Here is a 20,817-nt window from a genome sequence, read left to right as displayed (position 1 = left end):
CTAGCCCCTCCCTATGAACCTTCCCCTAGACTCTAGCCCCTCCCTATGAACCTTCCCCTAGCCTCTAGCCCCTCCCTATGAACCTTCCCCTAGCCTCTAGCCCCTCCCTCTATTTCACACATTATTTTTGTCTTCCCTCTTTCTATCTGTGTCCAGATGAGATCCTGAAGCCCGGCCTCCAGTCCTGGCACTGCTGCCACAAGCTGATCTACGTACGACCCAACCCCAAGACTGGTGTGCCCATCGGACACTGGCCCATTCCTGAAGCCTTCTGGCCCGACACTAACTCCCCCACACTGGTAAGAGAGCCAGACTGTTTCTTTGTGTGTGTCCCTGTCTCACTCGTGGCTCATGTCTCTGTCTCATTCGTGGCTCATGTCTGTGTGTCTCTGTCTCACTCGTGGCTCATGTCTCTGTCTCATTCGTGGCTCATGTCTGTGTGTCTCTGTCTCACTCGTGGCTCATGTCTCTGTCTCATTCGTGGCTCATGTCTGTGTGTCTCTGTCTCACTCGTGGCTCATGTCTGTGTGTCTCTGTCTCACTCGTGGCTCATGTCTGTGTGAGACTGTCTCACTCGTGGCTCATGTCTGTGTGAGACTGTCTCACTCGTGGCTCATGTCTCTGTGTCTGTCTCACTCGTGGCTCATGTCTCTGTGTCTCTGTCTCACTCGTGGCTCATGTCTCTGTGTCTCTGTCTCACTCGTGGCTCATGTCTGTGCATGCTGGTGTGTTTCTGTGTTTTCTCTGATGTCTTGTTCCTGTCCCCGTCTCCCAGCCCCCCCGCTCAGCCCACCCCCACGTACGTTTCTCCTGCCTGGATGCAGAGCCCATGGTGATAGACAAGGTTCCCTTTGACAAGTACGAGCTGGAGCCTTCACCCCTCACACAGTACATCCTGGAGAGGAAGTCCCCTCACACCTGCTGGCAGGTACACAACGTGACACACTACACACAGTACTACACTACACGCAGTACTACACTACACACAGTACTACACTACACACAGTACTACACTCCACACAGTACTACACTACACACAGTACTACACTCCACACAGTACTACACTACACACAGTACTACACTACACACAGTACTACACTACACACAGTACTACACTCCACACAGTACTACACTCCACACAGTACTACACTACACACAGTACTACACTACACACAATACTACACAGTACTACACTACACACAGTACTACACTACACACAGTACTACACTACACAGTACTACACAGTACTACACTACACGCAGTACTACACTACACACAGTACTACACTACACAGTACTACACAGTACTACACTACACACAGTACTACACTACACACAGTACTACACTACACACAGTACTACACTACACACAGTACTACACTACACACAGTACTACACAGTACTACACTACACACAGTACTACACTACACACAGTACTACACTACACAGTACTACACAATACTACACTACACGCAGTACTACACTACACACAGTACTACACTACACAGTACTACACAGTACTACACTACACACAATAATACACAGTACTACACTACACACAGTACTACACTCCACACAATACTACACAGTACTACACTACACACAGTACTACACTACACACAGTACTACACTACACACAGTACTACACTACACACCATACTACACAGTACTACACTACACACAGTACTACACTACACACAGTACTACACTACACACAGTACTACACAGTACTACACTACACACATTACTACACTACACACAGTACTACACTACACACAGTACTACACTCCACACAGTACTACACTACACACAGTACTACACTACACACAGTACTACGCTACAGACAGTACTACACTACACGCAGTACTACACTACACACAGTACTACACTACACACAGTACTACACACAGTACTACGCTACAGACAGTACTACACTACACACAGTACTACACACAGTACTACGCTACAGACAGTACTACACTACACGCAGTACTACACTACACACAGTACTACACTACACACAGTACTACGCTACAGACAGTACTACACTACACGCAGTACTACACTACACACAGTACTACACACAGTACTACACTACACACAGTACTACACTACACACAGTACTACGCTACAGACAGTACTACACTACACGCAGTACTACGCTACAGACAGTACTACGCTACAGACAGTACTACGCTACAGACAGTACTACGCTACAGACAGTACTACGCTACAGACAGTACTACACACTACACTACACACAGTACTACACTACACACAGTACAGTACTACATACAGTACTACACTACACACAGTACTACACTACACACAATACTACACAGTACTATGCTACACACAGCACTACAGTCGTGGTCAAAAGTTTTGAGAATGACACAAGTATTTGTCTTCACAAAGTTTGCTGCTTCAGTGTTTTTAGATATTTTTGTCAGATGTTACTATGGTATACTGAAGTATAATTACAAGCATTCCATAAGTGTCAAAGGCTTTTATTGACAATTACATTACATTTATGCAGAGAGTCAATATTTGCAGTGTTGACCCTTCTTTTTCAAGACCTCTGCAATCCGCCCCGGCATGCTGTCAATTAACTTCTGGGCCACATCCTGACTGATGGCAGCCCATTCTTGCATTATCAATGCTTGGAGTTTGTCAGAATTTGTGGATTTTTGTTTGTCCACCCGCCTCTTGAGGATTGACCACAAGTTCCCAATGGGATTAAGGTCTGGGGAGTTTCCTGGCCATGGACCCAAAAGCCTTCTTCACAACAATTGAACCTCTCTCCTTGAAGTTATTGATGATCCGATAAATGGTTGATTTAGGTGCAATATCCTTGCCTGTGAAGCCCTTTTTGTGCAAAGCAATGATGACGGCACATGTTTCCTTGCAGGTAACCATGGTTAACAGAGGAACCCATGATTTCAAGCACCACCCTCCTTTTAAAGCTTCCAGTCTGTTATTCTAACTCAATCAGCATGACAGAGTGATCTCCAGCCTTGTCCTCATCAACACTCTCACCTGTGTTAAAGAGACAATCACTGAAATGATGTCAGCTGGTCCTTTTGTGGCAGGGCTGAAATGCAGTGGAAATGTTTATTTGGGATTAAGTTCATTTTCATGGCAAAGAGGGACTTTGCAATTAATTGCAATTCATCAGATCACTCTTCATAACATTCTGGAGTATATGCAAATTGCCATCATCAACACTGAGGCAGCAAACTTTGTGGAGACCAAAACTTTTGACCACGACTGTACACTACACACAGCACTACGCTACACACAACACTACACACAGTACTACACACGACACACAACACAAGGTGGAGTTGTTTGTCTACTCTCTCACTCTGTTTCCTCTCTCCCTCCTCCCTCCCTCTCTCCCTCTCTCCCTCTCTCCCTCCCTCCCTCCCTCCCTCTCTCCCTCTCTCCCTCTCTCCCTCTCTCCCTCCCTCCCTCTCTCCCTCTCTCCCTCCCTCTCTCCCTCCCTCTCTCCCTCCCTCCCTCTCTCCCTCTCTCTCTCACTCCGTTTCCTCTCTCCCTCCTCTCTCCCTCCCTCTCTCCCTCCTCTCTCCCTCCTCTCTCCCTCCTCTCTCCCTCCCTCTCTCCCTCCTCCCTCCCTCCCTCTCTCCCTCCCTCCCTCTCTCCCTCCCTCTCTCACTCCGTTTCCTCTCTCCCTCCCTCCCTCCCTCCCTCTCCCTCTCTCCCTCCTCTCTCCCTCCCTCCCTCCCTCCCTCTCTCCCTCCCTCCCTCTCTCCCTCTCTCCCTCCCTCTCTCACTCCGTTTCCTCTCTCCCTCCCTCCCTCTCCCTCTCTCCCTCCTCTCTCCCTCTCTCCCTCCCTCCCTCCCTCCCTCCCTCTCTCCCTCCCTCCCTCCCTCCCTCTCTCCCTCTCTCCCTCTCTCCCTCCCTCTCTCACTCCGTTTCCTCTCTCCCTCTCTCCCTCCCTCCCTCCCTCTCTCCCTCCTCCCTCTCTCCCTCCCTCCCTCTCCCTCCCCTCTCCCTCCCTCTCTCCCTCCTCCCTCCCCTCTCCCTCCCTCTCTCCCTCCTCCCTCCCCTCTCCCTCCCTCTCTCCCTCCTCCCTCTCTCCCTCCTCCCTCCCTCCCTCCCTCCCTCCCTCTCCCTCCTCTCTCCCTCGCTCCCTCTCTCCCTCCTCTCTCCCTCCCTCCCTCCCTCCCTCCCTCCCTCCCTCTCTCCCTCCCTTGCATCCTCTAGGTGTATGTAAGTAACAGTGCCAAGTACAGTGACCTGGGCCAGCCCTTTGGCTACCTGAAGGCCAGCACGGCTCTCAACTGTGTCAACCTGTTCGTCATGCCCTACAACTACCCTGTTGTACTGCCTCTACTGGGTAATCATTCGCTTGTTTTTATAGGCTGAATCAGGTTAGTTACAACAGGGTTGGAGAGCCCAGGGCCCAGTTTCCCCGATAGCGATGGAACTAAGGGTTACGACCGTTTTTTTTAACGATGCATCGTTCCTACAGCAGTCTTAAGACGTAACATGCGTTTCCCCAAACACCACGCAGAGAGAACGGTCGCTAAGTGCATCGTTGAGGCGTGCGTCGATACTGATAGGATTGAAAGAAAGTCAGCGCTGCTCTCGGATCAGCTTTCTCCATTCCAAATCTTACCTTTTACAATAGTCCACAACACTGATGAAGGATCAGCTCCTAGAGAGATATGGTCGCCTATGACTGCAAATATTGAGGCTTATTCTAATGCCCATTAATAACGCAGTAAATCACAGATGTGGCACATTATTGTGCACATGTTGTTACACATCATGAAATATATTGAGGCAAACATTTCTGACAGTCTACAATTGGCTAAATAAAACTAAATTTTATGCACATGAAATTGATTTCAATGTTATTTAAATATATATGTTGGCTCTATTGCATGCAGTCATCTCGCTTTTCATTATAATAATATTTTAATCGTTCGCTTGTTTGTAACAATTGCAAAAACGTAACTTTGTATTTGTATTGAACTTCGTTCTGAAGTTATCGTTGGTCACAGAGAGACCGATGAACGTCTTTGTGTGTTTAGCGCAGATCTTATTTATATAAAGTGACGCTGCAAAAAAAAGCATCTAACGACGCACTTGGCTGTTTCTACGATCTGAGGCAATCAGTAAATAACGAGCGTTTTCAAGTGCAACTTTAGAAAAAACGATGGTTTTGGGAAACAGCTCGGAGATTTAACGATGCTCCTACTAAGGTTCTAATGATGAAAGCCTTTAGATGCTTTAGGGAAACTGGGCCCTGTCCTAGGGTCTAGAAATACATCCCTGTCCCCTAATGTAGTGCACCACGTTGCCCCACCAAGCCAGCAGAGGGCAGTGGTGGTTATGATACCATATACTTTATTGTACATTTACATGGAAATTCATTTTGTGATGCCGGCATACAAATACCCCAAAATAATACATTATAATACACTCAATATGGAAAACACTGGTAATATGATCATTAATGCAAGTATAATTATTGTCTCTGGCCCAGGTGGTCACTCTCTAACCCTCTAAAGCCTGCTGTTTGTTGTTGCAGATGACTTGATCCGGGTGCACAAGTTCAAGCCCACCATTAAATGGCGTCAGTCCTTTGAGAACTACCTGAAGACCATGCCTCCGTATTACATTGGGGTAAGTAAACCACTCAATCCCAAATCAGCCCCTTTGGCCCTCCAGTTACGTGTTCACGCTCGCCTGCGCCATTTGCACAAGTCTCCCAAAGCTGAGGGAGTGAAAATTATGGATGGTGTAGGGGCTAATTCAGAGGTTCCCAAACAAGGTCTCCTGATATGAAAATGGGGTCATGGGAGAATTTCCAAAATCCTGAAGAAAAAAAATATATATATATATATATACATTTGGAAAGTATTCAGACCCCTTGACTTTTTCCACATTTTGTTACGTTACAGCCTTGTTCTAAAATTTATTAAATTAATGTTTTCTCTCATCAATCTACACACAATACCCCAGAATGACAAACAGGTTTTTAGACATTTTTGCAAATGTATATAAAATAATTTTTTTAAAAAAGATACCTTATTTACATAAGTATTCAGACCCTTTGCTATGAGACTCGAAATTGAGCTCAGGTGCATCCTGTTTCCATTGATCATCCTTAAGATGTTTCTAGAACTTGATTGGGGTCCACCTGTGGTAAATTCAATTGATTGGACATGATTTGGAAAGGCACACACCTGTTTATATAAGGTCACACAGTTGATAGCGCATGTCAGAGCAAAAACCAAGCCATGAGGTCGAAATAATTGTCCGTAGAGCTCCGAGACAGGATTGTGTCGAGGCACAGATCTGGGGAAAGGTACTAAAACATTTCTGCAGCATTGAATGCACAGTGGCCTCCATCATTCTTAAATGGAAGAAGTTTGGAACCACCAAGACTCTTCCTAGAGCTGGCTGCCCGGCCAAACTGAGCAATCGGGGGAGAAGGGCCTTGGTCAGGGATGTGACCAAGAACCCGATGGTCACTCTGACAGAGTTCCAGAGTTCCTCTGTGGAGATGGGAGAACCTTCCAGAAGGACAACCATCTCTGCAGCACTCCACCAATCAGGCCTTTATGGTGGAGTGGCCAGACGGAAGCCACTCCTCAGTAAAAGGCACATGACAGCCCGCTTGGAGTTTGCCAAAAGGCACCTAAAGGACTGTCGGACCATGAGAAACAAGATTCTCTGGTCTGATGAAACCAAGATTGAACTCTTTGGCCTGAATGCCAAGCATCACGTCTGGAGGAAACCAGGCACCATCCTTACGGTGAATCATGGTGGTGGCAGCATCATGCTGTGGGGATGTTTTTCAGTGGCAGGGACTGGGAGACTAGTCCCTACAACCTGATTTTGGACAAAATTACCTGGAAGGATTCCTACAGCCAAATATTCTTATTTCCAAGGTCCAACAAAATAAGCACAAGAAACCTGAAAACAGAGGTGTCAAAGCCCATGAGCCCATCAATGCAGAGGCCTTTGAAGCCTCATGACTCCTGCGTGCTTTGTTGACTATGAACTTGCTTGTTTACCTTGACCGTGGGACAGACTGTTTGTTCCCACACTTGGGACTCTGACTCTCTATTAGTTACAGACTCTTGGCCTCCCATCCTATTCTAACCACCTCTCGCTGGCTTTGTATTCATGTTACCTGATTAATTTGCTGTACAATATGATCTTGTTGCCATTTGATGCACATTCAAATGTCATAAAAAATCAACACTGCAGAGCTCTCCCTGTCCTCTGCCCTGATTTGTATTACTGCTGATGATATCTGGAAATGTGTATGTACACCCTGGCCCATCTACTGTTTCTAGCCCCATTTCTGACTTGTGCTCTGATATCTGCTTCACTGATTTCTGCTCTCGTAAAAGCCTGGGTTTTCTGCACGTTAACACTAGAAGCTTATTACCTCAAATTGATCAATTGAAAGTGTGGGTTCACAGCTCTAATCCAGATGTGTTGGTCATTACTGAGACGTGGTTAAGAGAGTGTTTTGAACACTGATCACGGGAAGACAGATATTCCAAAGGTGGTGGAGTGGCAATCTTTACGAAGGAACACCTTCAGTGCTCGGTTATCTCCACCAAGTCTGTCCCCAAACAATCTGATTTGCTGTTTTTAAGCATAAAACTTTCAAATAGCTCTTTGTTGACTGTTGCTGGGTGTTATCGTCCACCATCAGCACCGGGCCTGTACCCTAAATGCCCTAAGCCTTCTCCTGGCCCCTTACACTAAGTCTGAATTTGTCCTGCTAGGTGACCTAAACTGGGACATGCTTAAACCACCTGACCAAGTCCTAAAGCAATGGGACTCCCTAAATCTTTCTCAGATTATTACCAATCCCACAAGGTATGACTCCAAACACCCAGAAAAGGCTACTATCCTTGATGTTATCCTCACACATAATCCTGATGGGTATCAGTCTGGTGTTTTCTGTAATGACCTTAGTGATCACTGTTTTACAGCCTGTGTTCGTAATGGCTGCTCAGTGAAACGACCTGTCCTGATTTGTCAAAGACGCTTGCTAAAAAACTTGAATGAGCAGGCCTTCCTTCATGACCTGGCCTCTGTAAATTGGTATAGAATCAGCTTGATCCCCTCTGTCGAAGACACTTGGACCTTCTTTTTTGATATTTTTAGTGGTATTGTTAACAAACGCCCCCATAAAGAAAATTATAATTAAAAACAGGTTCAGCCCCTGGTTCGACCTTGATCTGGCAGAGTTACTCCACCTCAAGAATTCAATTTGGTGAAAGGCTCAGCACAACTCCTGAGTGGCGCAGTGGTCTAAGGCACTGCATCGCGGTGCTAACTGTGCCACTAGAGATCCTGGTTCGAATCCAGGCTCTGTCGCAGCCGGCCGCGACCGGGAGACTCATGGGCGGCGCACAATTGGCCCAGCGTCGTCCAGGGAAGGGGAGGGAATGGCCGGCAGGGATGTAGCTCAGTTGATAGAGCATGGCGTTTGCAACGCCAGGGTTGTGGGTTCGATTCCCACGGGGGGCCAGTATGAAAAATAAAAAAATTATGTATGCGCTCACTAACTGTAAGTCGCTCTGGATAAGAGCGTCTGCTAAATGACTAAAATGTAAATGTAAACAACACATGACAACACAGCATGGTAGCAACACATGGCTGCTGTGGAGTCATATCCACCGTTAGGTACTAACATGGCTGCCGTGGAGTCATATCCACCGTTAGGTACTAACATGGCTGCCGTGGAGTCATATCCACCGTTGGGTACTAACATGGCTGCCGTGGAGTCATATCCACCGTTGGGTACTAACATGGCTGCCGTGGAGTCATATCCACCGTTGGGTACTAACATGGCTGCCGTGGAGTCATATCCACCGTTAGGTACTAACATGGCTGCCGTGGAGTCATATCCACCGTTGGGTACTAACATGGCTGCCGTGGAGTCATATCCACCGTTAGGTACTAACATGGCTGCCGTGGAGTCATATCCACCGTTAGGTACTAACATGGCTGCCGTGGAGTCATATCCACCGTTAGGTACTAACATGGCTGCCGTGGAGTCATATCCACCGTTAGGTACTAACATGGCTGCCGTGGAGTCATATCCACCGTTGGGTACTAACATGGCTGCCGTAGAGTCATATCCACCGTTAGGTACTAACATGGCTGCCGTGGAGTCATATCCACCGTTAGGTACTAACATGGCTGCCGTGGAGTCATATCCACCGTTAGGTACTAACATGGCTGCTGTGGAGTCATATCCACCGTTAGGTACTAACATGGCTGCCGTGGAGTCATATCCACCGTTAGGTACTAACATGGCTGCCGTGGAGTTAGGTGACATCGTTATGTATTTTGGTTGCAATGTGTGGTCTTGATGATGCCTTCTCTCCTCTTCTGCAGTCCCTCCGGAAGGCGCTAAGGATCATGGGAGCTCCCAACCTCCTGGCTGACAACATGGAGTATGGTCTGAGTTACAGTGTAGTGTCCTACCTCAAGAAGCTCAGCCAGCAGGTACACTGTCTGTCTATGGTTGTGTGTGTGTGTGTGTGTGTGTGTGTGTGTGTGTGTGTGTGTGTTCTATGGTTGGTGAGTGCATACTCTCTTGGTTTCCTTTCACTCCTTCCATAACCATCATGTATTTTCTCCTCAGACCAAGATCGAATACGAGCGGCTGATAGCGTCTGTAGCTAAGAAGGTGGTAGCGGAGGGTGGCATCAAGGTGCGTGCCCGCGGTGGGGACATCTCCCTGGCCCAGCGCAGAGACTTCACTCAGCTTCTGGCCAGCATCACAGGAGAGACGCCCGCCCTTCCCCTGGAGCTCAACCCTAAAGAGTTCTCTGGCTTTCAGCTGGCGCCGCTCAACAAGGTCAGCAGCACTGATCAACAGCCCCTTGCCTGTAATGCTTGAGGATGAAGACGTCATGTTATCTCTAGAGATGTTCACATGGAGAACAGCCGTGATTCTCTGTCTTGTAGTATAAAGTGGATCAGATGTATACATTACTATTATATATTTATATGTATATGTGTGTAATAATGTTGCACAGTATACCGGTACCAAGGTAATACGGCAGTACCAAAACTTTATGATACCAACATTTTAGAAAACCGTAAATACCGTTTCATATGATACTACCCCAATGTGTTGCCTTACTGATCTGCTGTGACAATACTAGCTCTCCCTCGCTGTTCCCTGTGTAGAGTCTGAAACCTCAGGGTTTCAGGAACGCCTACGACATACCCAGAATGCACCTGCTGGATCAGCTGAGCCGCATGAGGAGGAACCTGCTCAGCACCAGCTGTCTGCTCCGAGGACAGGACACAGGTGTGTGTGTGTGTGCGATTTAGTTCCTGAATGAACTGTAATTTGCATTGAATTAGTCTCGCTACCAGTTTTGTTAAGGAAGAGACTAAGACTGAATTTGAGCCCAAGCCTTCCTCTCTACCCCCGTCTGTCCAGACCAGCTCCACAGCGTGCCCATCGCCCAGATGGGCAACTACCAGGACTTCCTCAAGGCCCTTCCCCAACCCCTCAGAGACGCAGACCCTGAGCAACCCAAACGCCTGCACACCTTCGGAAACCCTTTCAAACTGGACAAGAAGGTAGGACCTGCCTCTCCCCGTGTACCTCTCACTACCAATTCTCCTCCACGTAGGAGTGTTAAAGTGTCTGAAATCAGCCGGTCAGAAACCTCACAAAGTCCTATTTGTTTTGATAACAGACGTAATTGGTTGCACCATGTTATGAATCGACACATTTCTGGACAAATGTCAGTTGTTCGCTGTGACAATGGACAGTAAAGTTGTAATAGTGCGTTTGTTCATCCTGTCTTCTCTTGCTGTTTTTCTCTAGGGGATGATGATTGACGAGGCGGATGAGTTTGTGACGGGTCCCCAGAACAAGGGCAAGCGCCCGGGGAGTGACACCAACATGCACGGGATCGGAGGCGGGGGTCCTAAGAGACGGAGGTGCATGTCCCCCCTACTGCGCCCCGGCAGGACCTATACACCCCCCGTCAGCCCTGCAGCCAGCCCCTCCAGATCCCCCCTCACTGGTGAGACACACACATTGTTGTCAGTGCACCTGTGTGTTAACACAAATGTGTGAAGCGCTGAGCCTGTGAAAGAAAGTGACGGTATTTTAGTTCCATAGATGTTAGTTATGAATGACTGTCCCTGACCCCCCTTCACAGAGAGCGACCACACTGAGTCAGACTCAGAGGCCGTGTTTGGGAACCTCTACAGCCCTGAGGGGTGCGAGACCGGGACAGCAGCCCAACCAGGACCAGGAGAGATCCTCTCTGGACCCCTTCTAGATGGCCCCGGACCAGGGAACCACATGGAGGATGATGGTGATGGGGACACTGAGGAGGAGAACGGGCTTCCCAGAGAGGTGGAGCTCTCAGAGGGCAGTGAGGACGGAGGAGAGACTGGGGGTGTGGAGGAGGAGCGTCTGCCCCGGTACCCCTCCCCCGGGGAACTGAAGAAGGTGATGAACAGCGAGAGTCTGGAGGTCAACACTGAACTACGAGCCCTCATCACCAAGGAGATACGGAAACCAGGGAGACGTACGTAACCAGGGGCCGCCACGCCCACACTCTGCCACGGCAACCAGAGAAAGTCGCCTAACTTACATTTACATTTGAGTCATTTAGCAGACGCTCTTATAACTTAAATTGAATTGTTATTTTATGGTGAAACTGTTTGTACTGGTCTAGATCCAGATATTTATAGAGACTGGCTGTGTAATCTGTGGCCTGTATGTCTAGAGCAGTGTTTCCTAACCCTGGTCCTCCAGTACCCTCAACCCTGGTCCTCCAGTACCCCCAACCCTGGTCCTCCAGTACCCCCAACCCTGGTCCTCCAGTACCCCCCAACCCTGGTCCTCCAGTACCCCCAACCCTGGTCCTCCAGTACCCCCCACCCTGGTCCTCCAGTACCCCCCACCCTGGTCCTCCAGTACCCCCAACCCTGGTCCTCCAGTACCCCCAACCCTGGTCCTCCAGTACCCCCAACCCTGGTCCTCCAGTACCCCCCCAACCCTGGTCCTCCAGTACCCCCCAACCCTGGTCCTCCAGTACCCCCCAACCCTGGTCCTCCAGTACCCCCCAACCCTGGTCCTCCAGTACCCCCCAACCCTGGTCCTCCAGTACCCCCCAACCCTGGTCCTCCAGTACCCCCCAACCCTGGTCCTCCAGTACCCCCAACCCTGGTCCTCCAGTACCCCCAACCCTGGTCCTCCAGTACCCCCAACCCTGGTCCTCCAGTACCCCCAACCCTGGTCCTCCAGTACCCCCAACCCTGGTCCTCCAGTACCCCCCAACCCTGGTCCTCAGTACCCCCCAACCCTGGTCCTCAGTACCCCCCAACCCTGGACCTCCAGTACCCCCCAACCCTGGACCTCCAGTACCCCCCAACCCTGGTCCTCCAGTACCCCCCAACCCTGGTCCTCCAGTACCCCCCAACCCTGGTCCTCCAGTACCCCCCAACCCTGGTCCTCCAGTACCCCCCAACCCTGGTCCTCCAGTACCCCCCAACCCTGGTCCTCCAGTACCCCCAACCCTGGACCTCCAGTGCCCCCAACCCTGGTCCTCCAGTGCCCCCAACCCTGGTCCTCCAGTGCCCCCAACCCTGGTCCTCCAGTGCCCCCAGCCCTGGTCCTCCAGTACCCCCCAACCCTGGTCCTCCAGTACCCCCAACACTGCTCTAGAAGACTGTGTGATAGTAGTCATTAATCTGTGGCCTGTATGTATAGAGACTGGCTGTTTGATCGTAGTCATTCACTTCACTAACTTTCTCCTTAGACCTAGTCTCATAGCCTACTGTTGATGTCTCGTCTGAAATTCCCGAATGGAAAGTTGTCTAGTTTCATCAGCAGCTATCACTCTGCTTCACGCTTCCCTTTTCTCTCTTGTTTTTATAGACTATGAAAAAATCTTCCATTTCCTGAAGCAGATCCAAGGAAGCTTTGACACACGGTTGATATTCCTCCAGAACATTATAAAAGAGGCTGCAAGGTGAGGAACACGGTTGATATTCCTCCAGAACATTTATAAAAGAGGCTGCAAGGTGAGGAACACGGTTTATATTCCTCCAGAACATTTATAAAAGATGCTGCAAGGTGAGGAACACGGTTTATATTCCTCCAGAACATTTATAAAAGAGGCTGCAAGGTGAGGAACACGGTTGATATTCCTCCAGAACATTATAAAAGAGGCTGCAAGGTGAGGAACACGGTTGATATTCCTCCAGAACATTTATAAAAGAGGCTGCAAGGTGAGGAACACGGTTGATATTCCTCCAGAACATTTATAAAAGAGGCTGAAAGGTGAGGAACACGGTTGATATTCCTCCAGAACATTTATAAAAGAGGCTGAAAGGTGAGGAACACGGTTGATATTCCTCCAGAACATTAATAAAAGAGGCTGAAAGGTGAGGAACACGGTTTATATTCCTCCAGAACATTTATAAAAGAGGCTGAAAGGTGAGGAACACGGTTTATATTCCTCCAGAACATTTATAAAAGAGGCTGAAAGGTGAGGAACACAACCTCCCCCAGTACCAGCTTCTAAACAGACTGAGTCAAACTGAAACATGATCAGCTTGGAACTCTTTGTATTCCTGTCTGGCTGTTTTTAACCCATCAGTCTAAGCCCTGTCTAAACCGGGGGGTCGTCTACTAAGCTATATGGAATTGTTTTACGAAGGTCATACCAATGATCATTTTGCTATTTTATTTTTAATTTTAAGACCCCTTGAAGTATCAAAAATATATATTTAAAGGGTATTTGATTTTTTTTTTTGTAAAAATGTAAATGTAAATATTTGATTAAAATCATTTTTGCCGTTACTGCTATTAGCCCATATAAACGCATTGAATAACAGATTCACTACATGGATCAACAGATATTCCCAAAACCATATCAAAAGGAAGTTTGTTCTGAAGTGTCTCTCCTATATCTGAGAGAGATAAGAAAGATCAGGAAACATTATTATTATTATTATTTATTTTAATTTTTTTACATGTATTTAATATTCAACAAACTTTACCTAGCTAGATGTCTCACTTTAAATCACACATTTGCTGAAATATCCTGAACTCCACTACATTATTTAAACCTCCTCTGTAGGCTCTGTTTAGTTTCTCTCTCTTGATGTTCAACTAGACGCTTCGTTCTGTATATCTGTGTTCTATGTCTATACCAGTGACCATGTTCTGTTCTGTGTCTAGATGGGGCGACAGGTAGCTTAGTGGTTAAGAGCGTTGTGCCAGTAACCGAAAGGTCGCTGGTTCTAATCCCCAAGCCGACTAGGTGAAAAATCTGTCGATGTGCCCTTGAGCAAGGCACTTAACCCTAATTGCTCCTGTAAGTCGCGTCTGCTAAAATGACTGAAATGTAAATGAAAATATACCAGTGACCATGTTCTATTTCTGTATCAGTGACTGTTTTCTTTTCTGTTCTGTACAGGTTTAAGAAGCGGGTGCTGATAGAACAGCTGGAGAACTTTCTAGAAGAGATCCACAACAGGGCCAACAATATGAACCACCTGGACGGGTTCTAATGGACACGTCTACCCCTTCACCCCCCTCCACCCCCCTCAGCCCTCACACCTCAGCCCTCACACCTCCACCCCCTCAGCCCTCACACCTCAGCCCTCACCCCTCCACCCCCTCAGCCCTCACCCCTCCACCCCCTCAGCCCTCACCCCTTTACCCCCTCAGCCCTCAACCTGCAGCCCTTACCAAGGCTGAAAGATTCCTATAGAGAAGGGGGATATACAGTGTATTAATGAAGTGAGTGCTGTTGGCCTGTCTGTCTCTGTCTCTGTGTATGCTGTATGATGCGTGTCTCGTCTCATCAGTGATGGTATGGTGAACTGATATCGCTAAGGGAGGGGCTTCAAATTAGATTGTAAGAAGTTTCCAACATCCTCGGGGCCAAAAGAGGAACTGTGATGTTTTGGGTCTCATTTTAATCTTTAGGTGGCTTCATGTTTTTTTCAATTTTCTCTTTCTAGTTATCTCTCTCTCTTTCTAGTTATCGCTCTCTCTAGTTATCTCTCTCTTTCTAGTTATCTCTCTCTCTTTCTAGTTATCTCTTTCTCTTTCTAGTTATCTCTCTCTCTTTCTAGTTATCTCTTTCTCTTTCTAGTTATCTCTCTTTCTAGTCATCTCTCTTTCTTTGAGGTATTTTTGTTGTGGGATTGTCCTTGTTTGGTTATGCACTTAATCCTGATAGGCACTCCACTCCACCAATAGAAACACTCCTTTACTGTATTCACCAATAGAAAGGGTTGGCCACCTCCCTCCCTCCCTCATGACTTCCTAATCTTGCCATGGAAAGGTTCGTCTAAACTAGGCTGTAACCAAACTGAAGTCCACATTTCACTCTGATGCGACTCCATATTTGTAGGCAATAGTTTTTATGCTTTTGCTTCACAGTTTTAGTTGCCAGTTTGAAAAAAAACAAACAAAAAAAACTGTTCTAGATTTGTATGTTGGCCTGAAGAGGCAGGAGGAAAGTCACAAGTCAAGTCATTTTAGCAGTACTGGATTTTAGCTAGAAGGATAAACCAAACTCCAATAATAATAGTAGTAGTAGTGGACTCTCTGAATACTGTTACAAAGACAAGAACCGTCTATGATGGGTAGTAGACAGGCCTCAGGAAATAACACAATGGTTAGCAATACCAGTAATACATTTTAGTCATTTAGCAGACGCTCTTATCCAGAGAGACTTACAGTTTTAGTGAGTGCATACATTTTTCATACCCCCCCGTGGGAATCGAACCCACAACCCTGGCGTTGCGAGCGCCATGCTCTACCAACTGAGCTACAGGAGGCCCCGTTTTTAAAATAATACATCCACTTTGGTTACCTTACTGCGATCCTAAACTAAATCTCTCTGTCGTGTAACCGTTAAGTGATCCCCTGAAGTGTTGTTGGACGTTCGAGGTAGGATTGAGGCCCTAGATGTCTGGCTGGCTGTCGTGTGCCGTTTACTGCAAAACATTTGCAATCCTCCCCGCCTATCCCCCCCTTTATCTCTCCTGACTCTTTTCCAATACCCCCTCCCATACAGGGACCAAACAGTTGCCAAACTTGTCTTTGTTTAAAAAGAGGACGCTACCAAAAGAGAGTATTTTGAATACGCTGTATAGATGTAAATAACTTTAGAGAATTATTTAAAGAGAATGTTCAGAGGAAGGCCTTTTTGTATTTCCATGAATAAAGTTTCTATTTTAACCTGTGACTGGCTATGTAAATAAAGTCAACAAAACACAATCGTTATTGTTGTACGTCACTTCCTTTCAAGAGAATTTGAGGCTTTGATATTGAGGAGGGTGAAAAGTTCCAGAGGTTGATTTTTTTTATTTTATTTGTTGTGTCACACCACCTATGGGGAAATGACCGCGTGTTCACATAAGTTTGAATAATTTGGTGGATGTGAGAGTTTCTGCATCCCTCTCTGCGACTAGGAAGTAGTGGTCCTACGCTACAGATGTAAATGACCAAAACACTTTGGGTGCAAAACACAGATGTATTTACATTTTATTTACAGATATGTACAACAGATATTGTCCCTCTTCCTGATGTCTGGACCCTCCTGTTGGTCCCCAATAAATATGGGTAATGCGTTGGGGTTGAATATGAGCTGGGGTAAGGGTAAGGGGTGTGGGTCCTAGGGTGCCTGTTCAGCTGGATTCACCACACGCCCCATGAATAGAACAGATCCTGGAGAGAGAGAGAGAGAGGGATGACGAATAGAATGATGAATAGAAGCCCAAACTAACAAGGTGATGCTGTACCGGCAATACAACGCACCAACTGAGGCTGCGTTTACACGGGCAGCCCAATTCTGATCTTCTGCCGCTGATCTGATTTGGTCAACGACAACAACAAAAAATTGGTGGCAAAAGATCAGAATTGGGCTGCCTGTGTAAACGCAGCCACAGTGTGTTAAACTGGGTTGTTTTGAGTCCTGAATGCCGATTGGCTGAAAGCTGTGGAATATCAGACCGTATACCACAGGTATGACCAACATTATTTATTTTTTTACTGTTTTTTAATTACGTTGGTAACCAGTTTATAATAGTGATAAGGCACCTCGGGGGTTTGTGGTATATGGCCAATATACCACACCCCCTCGTGCCTTACTGCATATGTAAGCCATCTGTTAATGTTTGCATTGTAGGCCTACCTGTGCTGACTTGTCTCAAGAGGAAGAAGAAAGGTCGGTCTGCTTTGAAGACGGGAGCGCGGGAGCGTTTGAGTAGCACCATAGCTGTGGCCGCAGCGGCCTTGGTCCCATCCTCTGTTACCTCTATCCTGGCCTCATGAAAGGCATCGGACACGTACAGGCCCTCCTCCGCTGTGGAGAGAGAACAACGCAATGCTTGAGTACTGGACAGTCGTATGCAGAGTACTGAGGATGACATGGATCTCATACAGGGTTTGGGGTAAATTCAGTCAATTCAGAAAGTAAACCAAATTCCAATTGTTCCTCATTGAATAGAATTGGGATTTCAGTGTACTTGACTGGAATTGAAATGGAATTGACCCCAACCCTGATCTCATATTAAACCTGGATATAGCAGTTGAGTGAGTGTTCTTTACCTGAGATGCCAGTGAAGTCTGCTGCCATTGGGTTGAAGGCGTCACTGACCCCCATTGACGGCAGAACCAACCTCAGGTTGAACCTGTTCTGCATTTTAAACCTGTTAGTAAAAGCCATGTAAATGAGTGCAAGTGCATTACCAATTCACCTGTTTGGCCATGCTAGATCAGTCGTCATGGAGATTAGGACACGGTAAATGCTTTTGGGATCCTTGGGATGACCCTACCCTAAACCATAACACTTACCTAACCCTAAACCATTTTAAAATGTAAACTTCAATGGGGTGATGTCAGAGTTGGGGTCGTCCCAAGCATCCCTCTTAGCAGAAACCGTTAGGATACAGGGAAAGGAAGCCACTTTGGGCTAGGAAACGTTATATGTCAGTCGGACTAACCTGGTAATAACAAATGTTTAAAATAAATACACATTGAGATGTGTAGGCTACCTGGGGAGAAAAACATCCATCTTGGTTCTGCGTAGGCCAGTGTCCCAGGTGGCCACAGCGCGGGGGGTTAGCTGGGTTTCCAGCGAGGACAGAGGTGTCTTCCTGTCACTGGGCAGAGCTACCAGAAGACTGAGGAAGCGGCCCAGGTACGGCAGCTCCAAGACCGTGTAGCGCTGGTCTGACAGGGTGCGGAACTGACCTGCACATAGAAGGGGAACAGAGGGAGGGACGGCTTAAATAATCAATCACCCTTTTAACATCAGCAGGTGTCACACAAGTGTTTTACAGATACCCAGCCTAGAACCCCCCCAGAGAGCAAGCGATGCAGAGGCACTAAACACGTATACTTTACAATGTCTTGTAAAATGATCTAGATTACTATAAGTACGAATCAAAACTCCAACTGTAACATTAAGCTAAATGTGGTGTGGTGCCTTCATGGTTTGACTGTGAGTGATGAACCGAGAAGTTCAACCACGGCCAAAAGGAGAGACCGACAGAAAAATATTGCCGTTGTCTCTTCTCACTTACCAAAGTTGACCTCTGTGGCCTGGTACATCATGGGCACCTTGATGGTGCTGCCGTCCGACAGGGTGAAGGGAAGGTTCTGGGTGTCCGTAAAAAGGAACTGCTTCTGCCACACTCCCTGGAAGTTCACAGTGTTGACCAGGGCCATCTGCAGCCGCTGGCCCCACCCCGAGGTCTCTTCCTGGGCCTCGCCAGACCCAAACAGCTCCCCGCTGCCACCGGATTGGAGCGGCTCACCGGTGCCATGGTTTCGTCCCCACTGTTGCAGCTGTCTTCGGCTGTGGTTGGGCTGGCTGAAGTTGGCTCGCACCAGACTGTTGTTGCCCAAGGCTGCTGCATGCTGGGTAAAAACAGGAAGTAGCTGGACGCCGCTCTGGACGAATAGGGCGCAGGCCTGCCGGAGCCGCACCCCGTGACTGGAGTTACCCACGTCCCCCTGTGACCGCAACAGGAAGTCCTGCACCTGCATATCTGGAGAGACCGGAAGTGGGATCAGTGGCTAGGTTCCCACTAGATGAGCTTTGTAACAACATGTGACAATAATGTGCCACATCTGTGATTTACTGCGTTATTAAAGGGGCATTAGAATAAGCCTCAATATTTGCAGTCATAGGCGACCATATCTCTCTAGGAGCTGATCCGTCATCAGTGTTGTGGACTATTGTAAAAGGTAAGATTTGGAATGGAGAAAGCTGATCCGAGAGCAGCGCTGACTTTCTTTCAATCCTATCAGTATCGACACATGCCTCAACGATGCACTTAGCGACCGTTCTCTCTGCGTGGTGTTTGGGGAAAGGCATGTGACGTCGGGCCCAGGTCCATACCAAACGTATACACAGCGACCCTTGGCTTAGAGTCAAAAATGTTTTCTTCACTTTGGCACCAAATCAAGAAAATATGTTCCTTTTCTCTCTGCCTGAAGTAAGTCCTTCTCTACAGGTCTTGAGTACCTTTTGAACTCTACTGGTTTAGTGTCTGATTTCACCATGCAGTGTAACACAGTGGCCTTTCGACCCCAGAGTCTCAGTATTACCCTCTGAATAATCAGATTATAGAGCAGGGGCAGGCATTAGGGATCCAGACACCACTCTACCCTGCCCTGCCCTGCCTGGCCAACCGGCCCACAGGACCATGTACCAACTGGCCCACAGGACCATGTACCAACTGGCCCACAGGACCCCAGACCAACTGGCCCACAGGACCCCGTTATAACTGGCCCACAGGACCATGTAACAACTGGCCCACAGGACCCTGTACCAACTGGCCCACAGGACCCTGTACCAACTGGCCCACAGCACCCCATACTAACTGGCCCACAGCACCCCATACCAACTGGCCCACAGGACCCCATACCAACTGGCCCACAGGACCCCATACCAACTGGCCCACAGGACCCCGTACCAACTGGCCCACAGGACCCCATACCAACTGGCCCACAGGACCCCATGCCAACCGGCCCACAGGATCCCTTAGCCCATGGGGCTCTGCTTGGTGGTGGATTCTTACCATTGATGTCATATCCCAGTGCCGCCACCAGTTGCGCCAGTGTGTTGCCGCGGGCACCCAGCTGCAGAAGACCCAAGGACAGCGAGACGCTCGCTGGCGACACGATCAGGTTGGAGTTGTTCTCTGTCTTGGTGAGCGTTTGGTAGAGGCTGATGGCGAACTCTGTGTGCAGCTCTTCCATGGTGTCCTGAAGGCTGAAGGCGTCACACTGACCCCTCTCCACCAACCAGAAGTAGACGAATAGCGAGGTCATCAACAGGCGACACATGGCCTTGGAGGTGAAGGGTCAAAGGTCAAATGAAGATGTTGATGTCAGATGGGGTCCACAGAGATGGGGTCACTGCAAAGAACAGGAGGGTTAGTTATAATGTCTTTATAAGACATAGGCTTATTGTGCGTGTCATTGATTGATTTTATTTGCCAGTTTAAGAAAACAAACATATACATACAGTGCATTCGGAAAGTATTCAAAGCCCTTGACTTTTTCCACATTTTGTTACATTACAGCCTTGTTCTAAAATGGATTAAATACAGAAAAATCCTCATCAATCTACACACAATACCCCATAATGATGAAGCGAAAAACAGGCTTTTAGAAATTCTTGCAAATGTATAACATTTTTAAAACGGAAATACCTTATTTACATAAGTATTCAGACCCTTTGCTATGATACTAGAAATTGAGCTCAGGTGCATCCTGTTTCCATTGATCATCCT

The 20,817-nt window shown here is 47.7% G+C and overlaps 2 protein-coding genes across 2 annotated transcripts in view; one reads left to right on the top strand and one right to left on the bottom strand.

The window, feature by feature from the left end:
• Positions 1–16,288, top strand: part of LOC311128991 (integrator complex subunit 6-like) — a 33,161-nt gene extending 16,873 nt beyond the window's left edge. Inside the window, exons 7-18 of the mRNA XM_084161224.1 lie at positions 157–299; positions 776–928; positions 4,228–4,360; positions 5,561–5,655; positions 9,403–9,513; positions 9,653–9,868; positions 10,204–10,327; positions 10,463–10,605; positions 10,856–11,057; positions 11,196–11,570; positions 12,926–13,019; positions 14,472–16,288. Coding sequence (XP_084017350.1) covers positions 157–299; positions 776–928; positions 4,228–4,360; positions 5,561–5,655; positions 9,403–9,513; positions 9,653–9,868; positions 10,204–10,327; positions 10,463–10,605; positions 10,856–11,057; positions 11,196–11,570; positions 12,926–13,019; positions 14,472–14,565 — 1,883 coding nt within the window. The 3' untranslated portion in view covers positions 14,566–16,288. The remainder of the gene's footprint in view (positions 1–156; positions 300–775; positions 929–4,227; positions 4,361–5,560; positions 5,656–9,402; positions 9,514–9,652; positions 9,869–10,203; positions 10,328–10,462; positions 10,606–10,855; positions 11,058–11,195; positions 11,571–12,925; positions 13,020–14,471) is intronic.
• Positions 16,289–16,963: 675 nt separating this feature from the next.
• On the bottom strand, positions 16,964–20,368 carry LOC311128785 (putative serpin E3; the record flags this gene model as incomplete). The annotated part of the gene is made up of 6 exons (XM_084161026.1): positions 16,964–17,007; positions 17,205–17,375; positions 17,621–17,721; positions 18,067–18,265; positions 18,598–19,065; positions 20,101–20,368. 6 exons carry the CDS (start codon positions 20,366–20,368, stop codon positions 16,964–16,966), a joined length of 1,251 nt encoding a protein of 416 aa, XP_084017152.1.
• Between the last annotated feature and the right edge of the window lie 449 nt (positions 20,369–20,817).

This window comes from Coregonus lavaretus, assembly GCF_964263955.1.
Source record: "Coregonus lavaretus genome assembly, chromosome: 5".
NCBI lineage: Eukaryota > Metazoa > Chordata > Actinopteri > Salmoniformes > Salmonidae > Coregonus > Coregonus lavaretus.
This window is presented reverse-complemented; position numbering and strand designations above follow the sequence as displayed.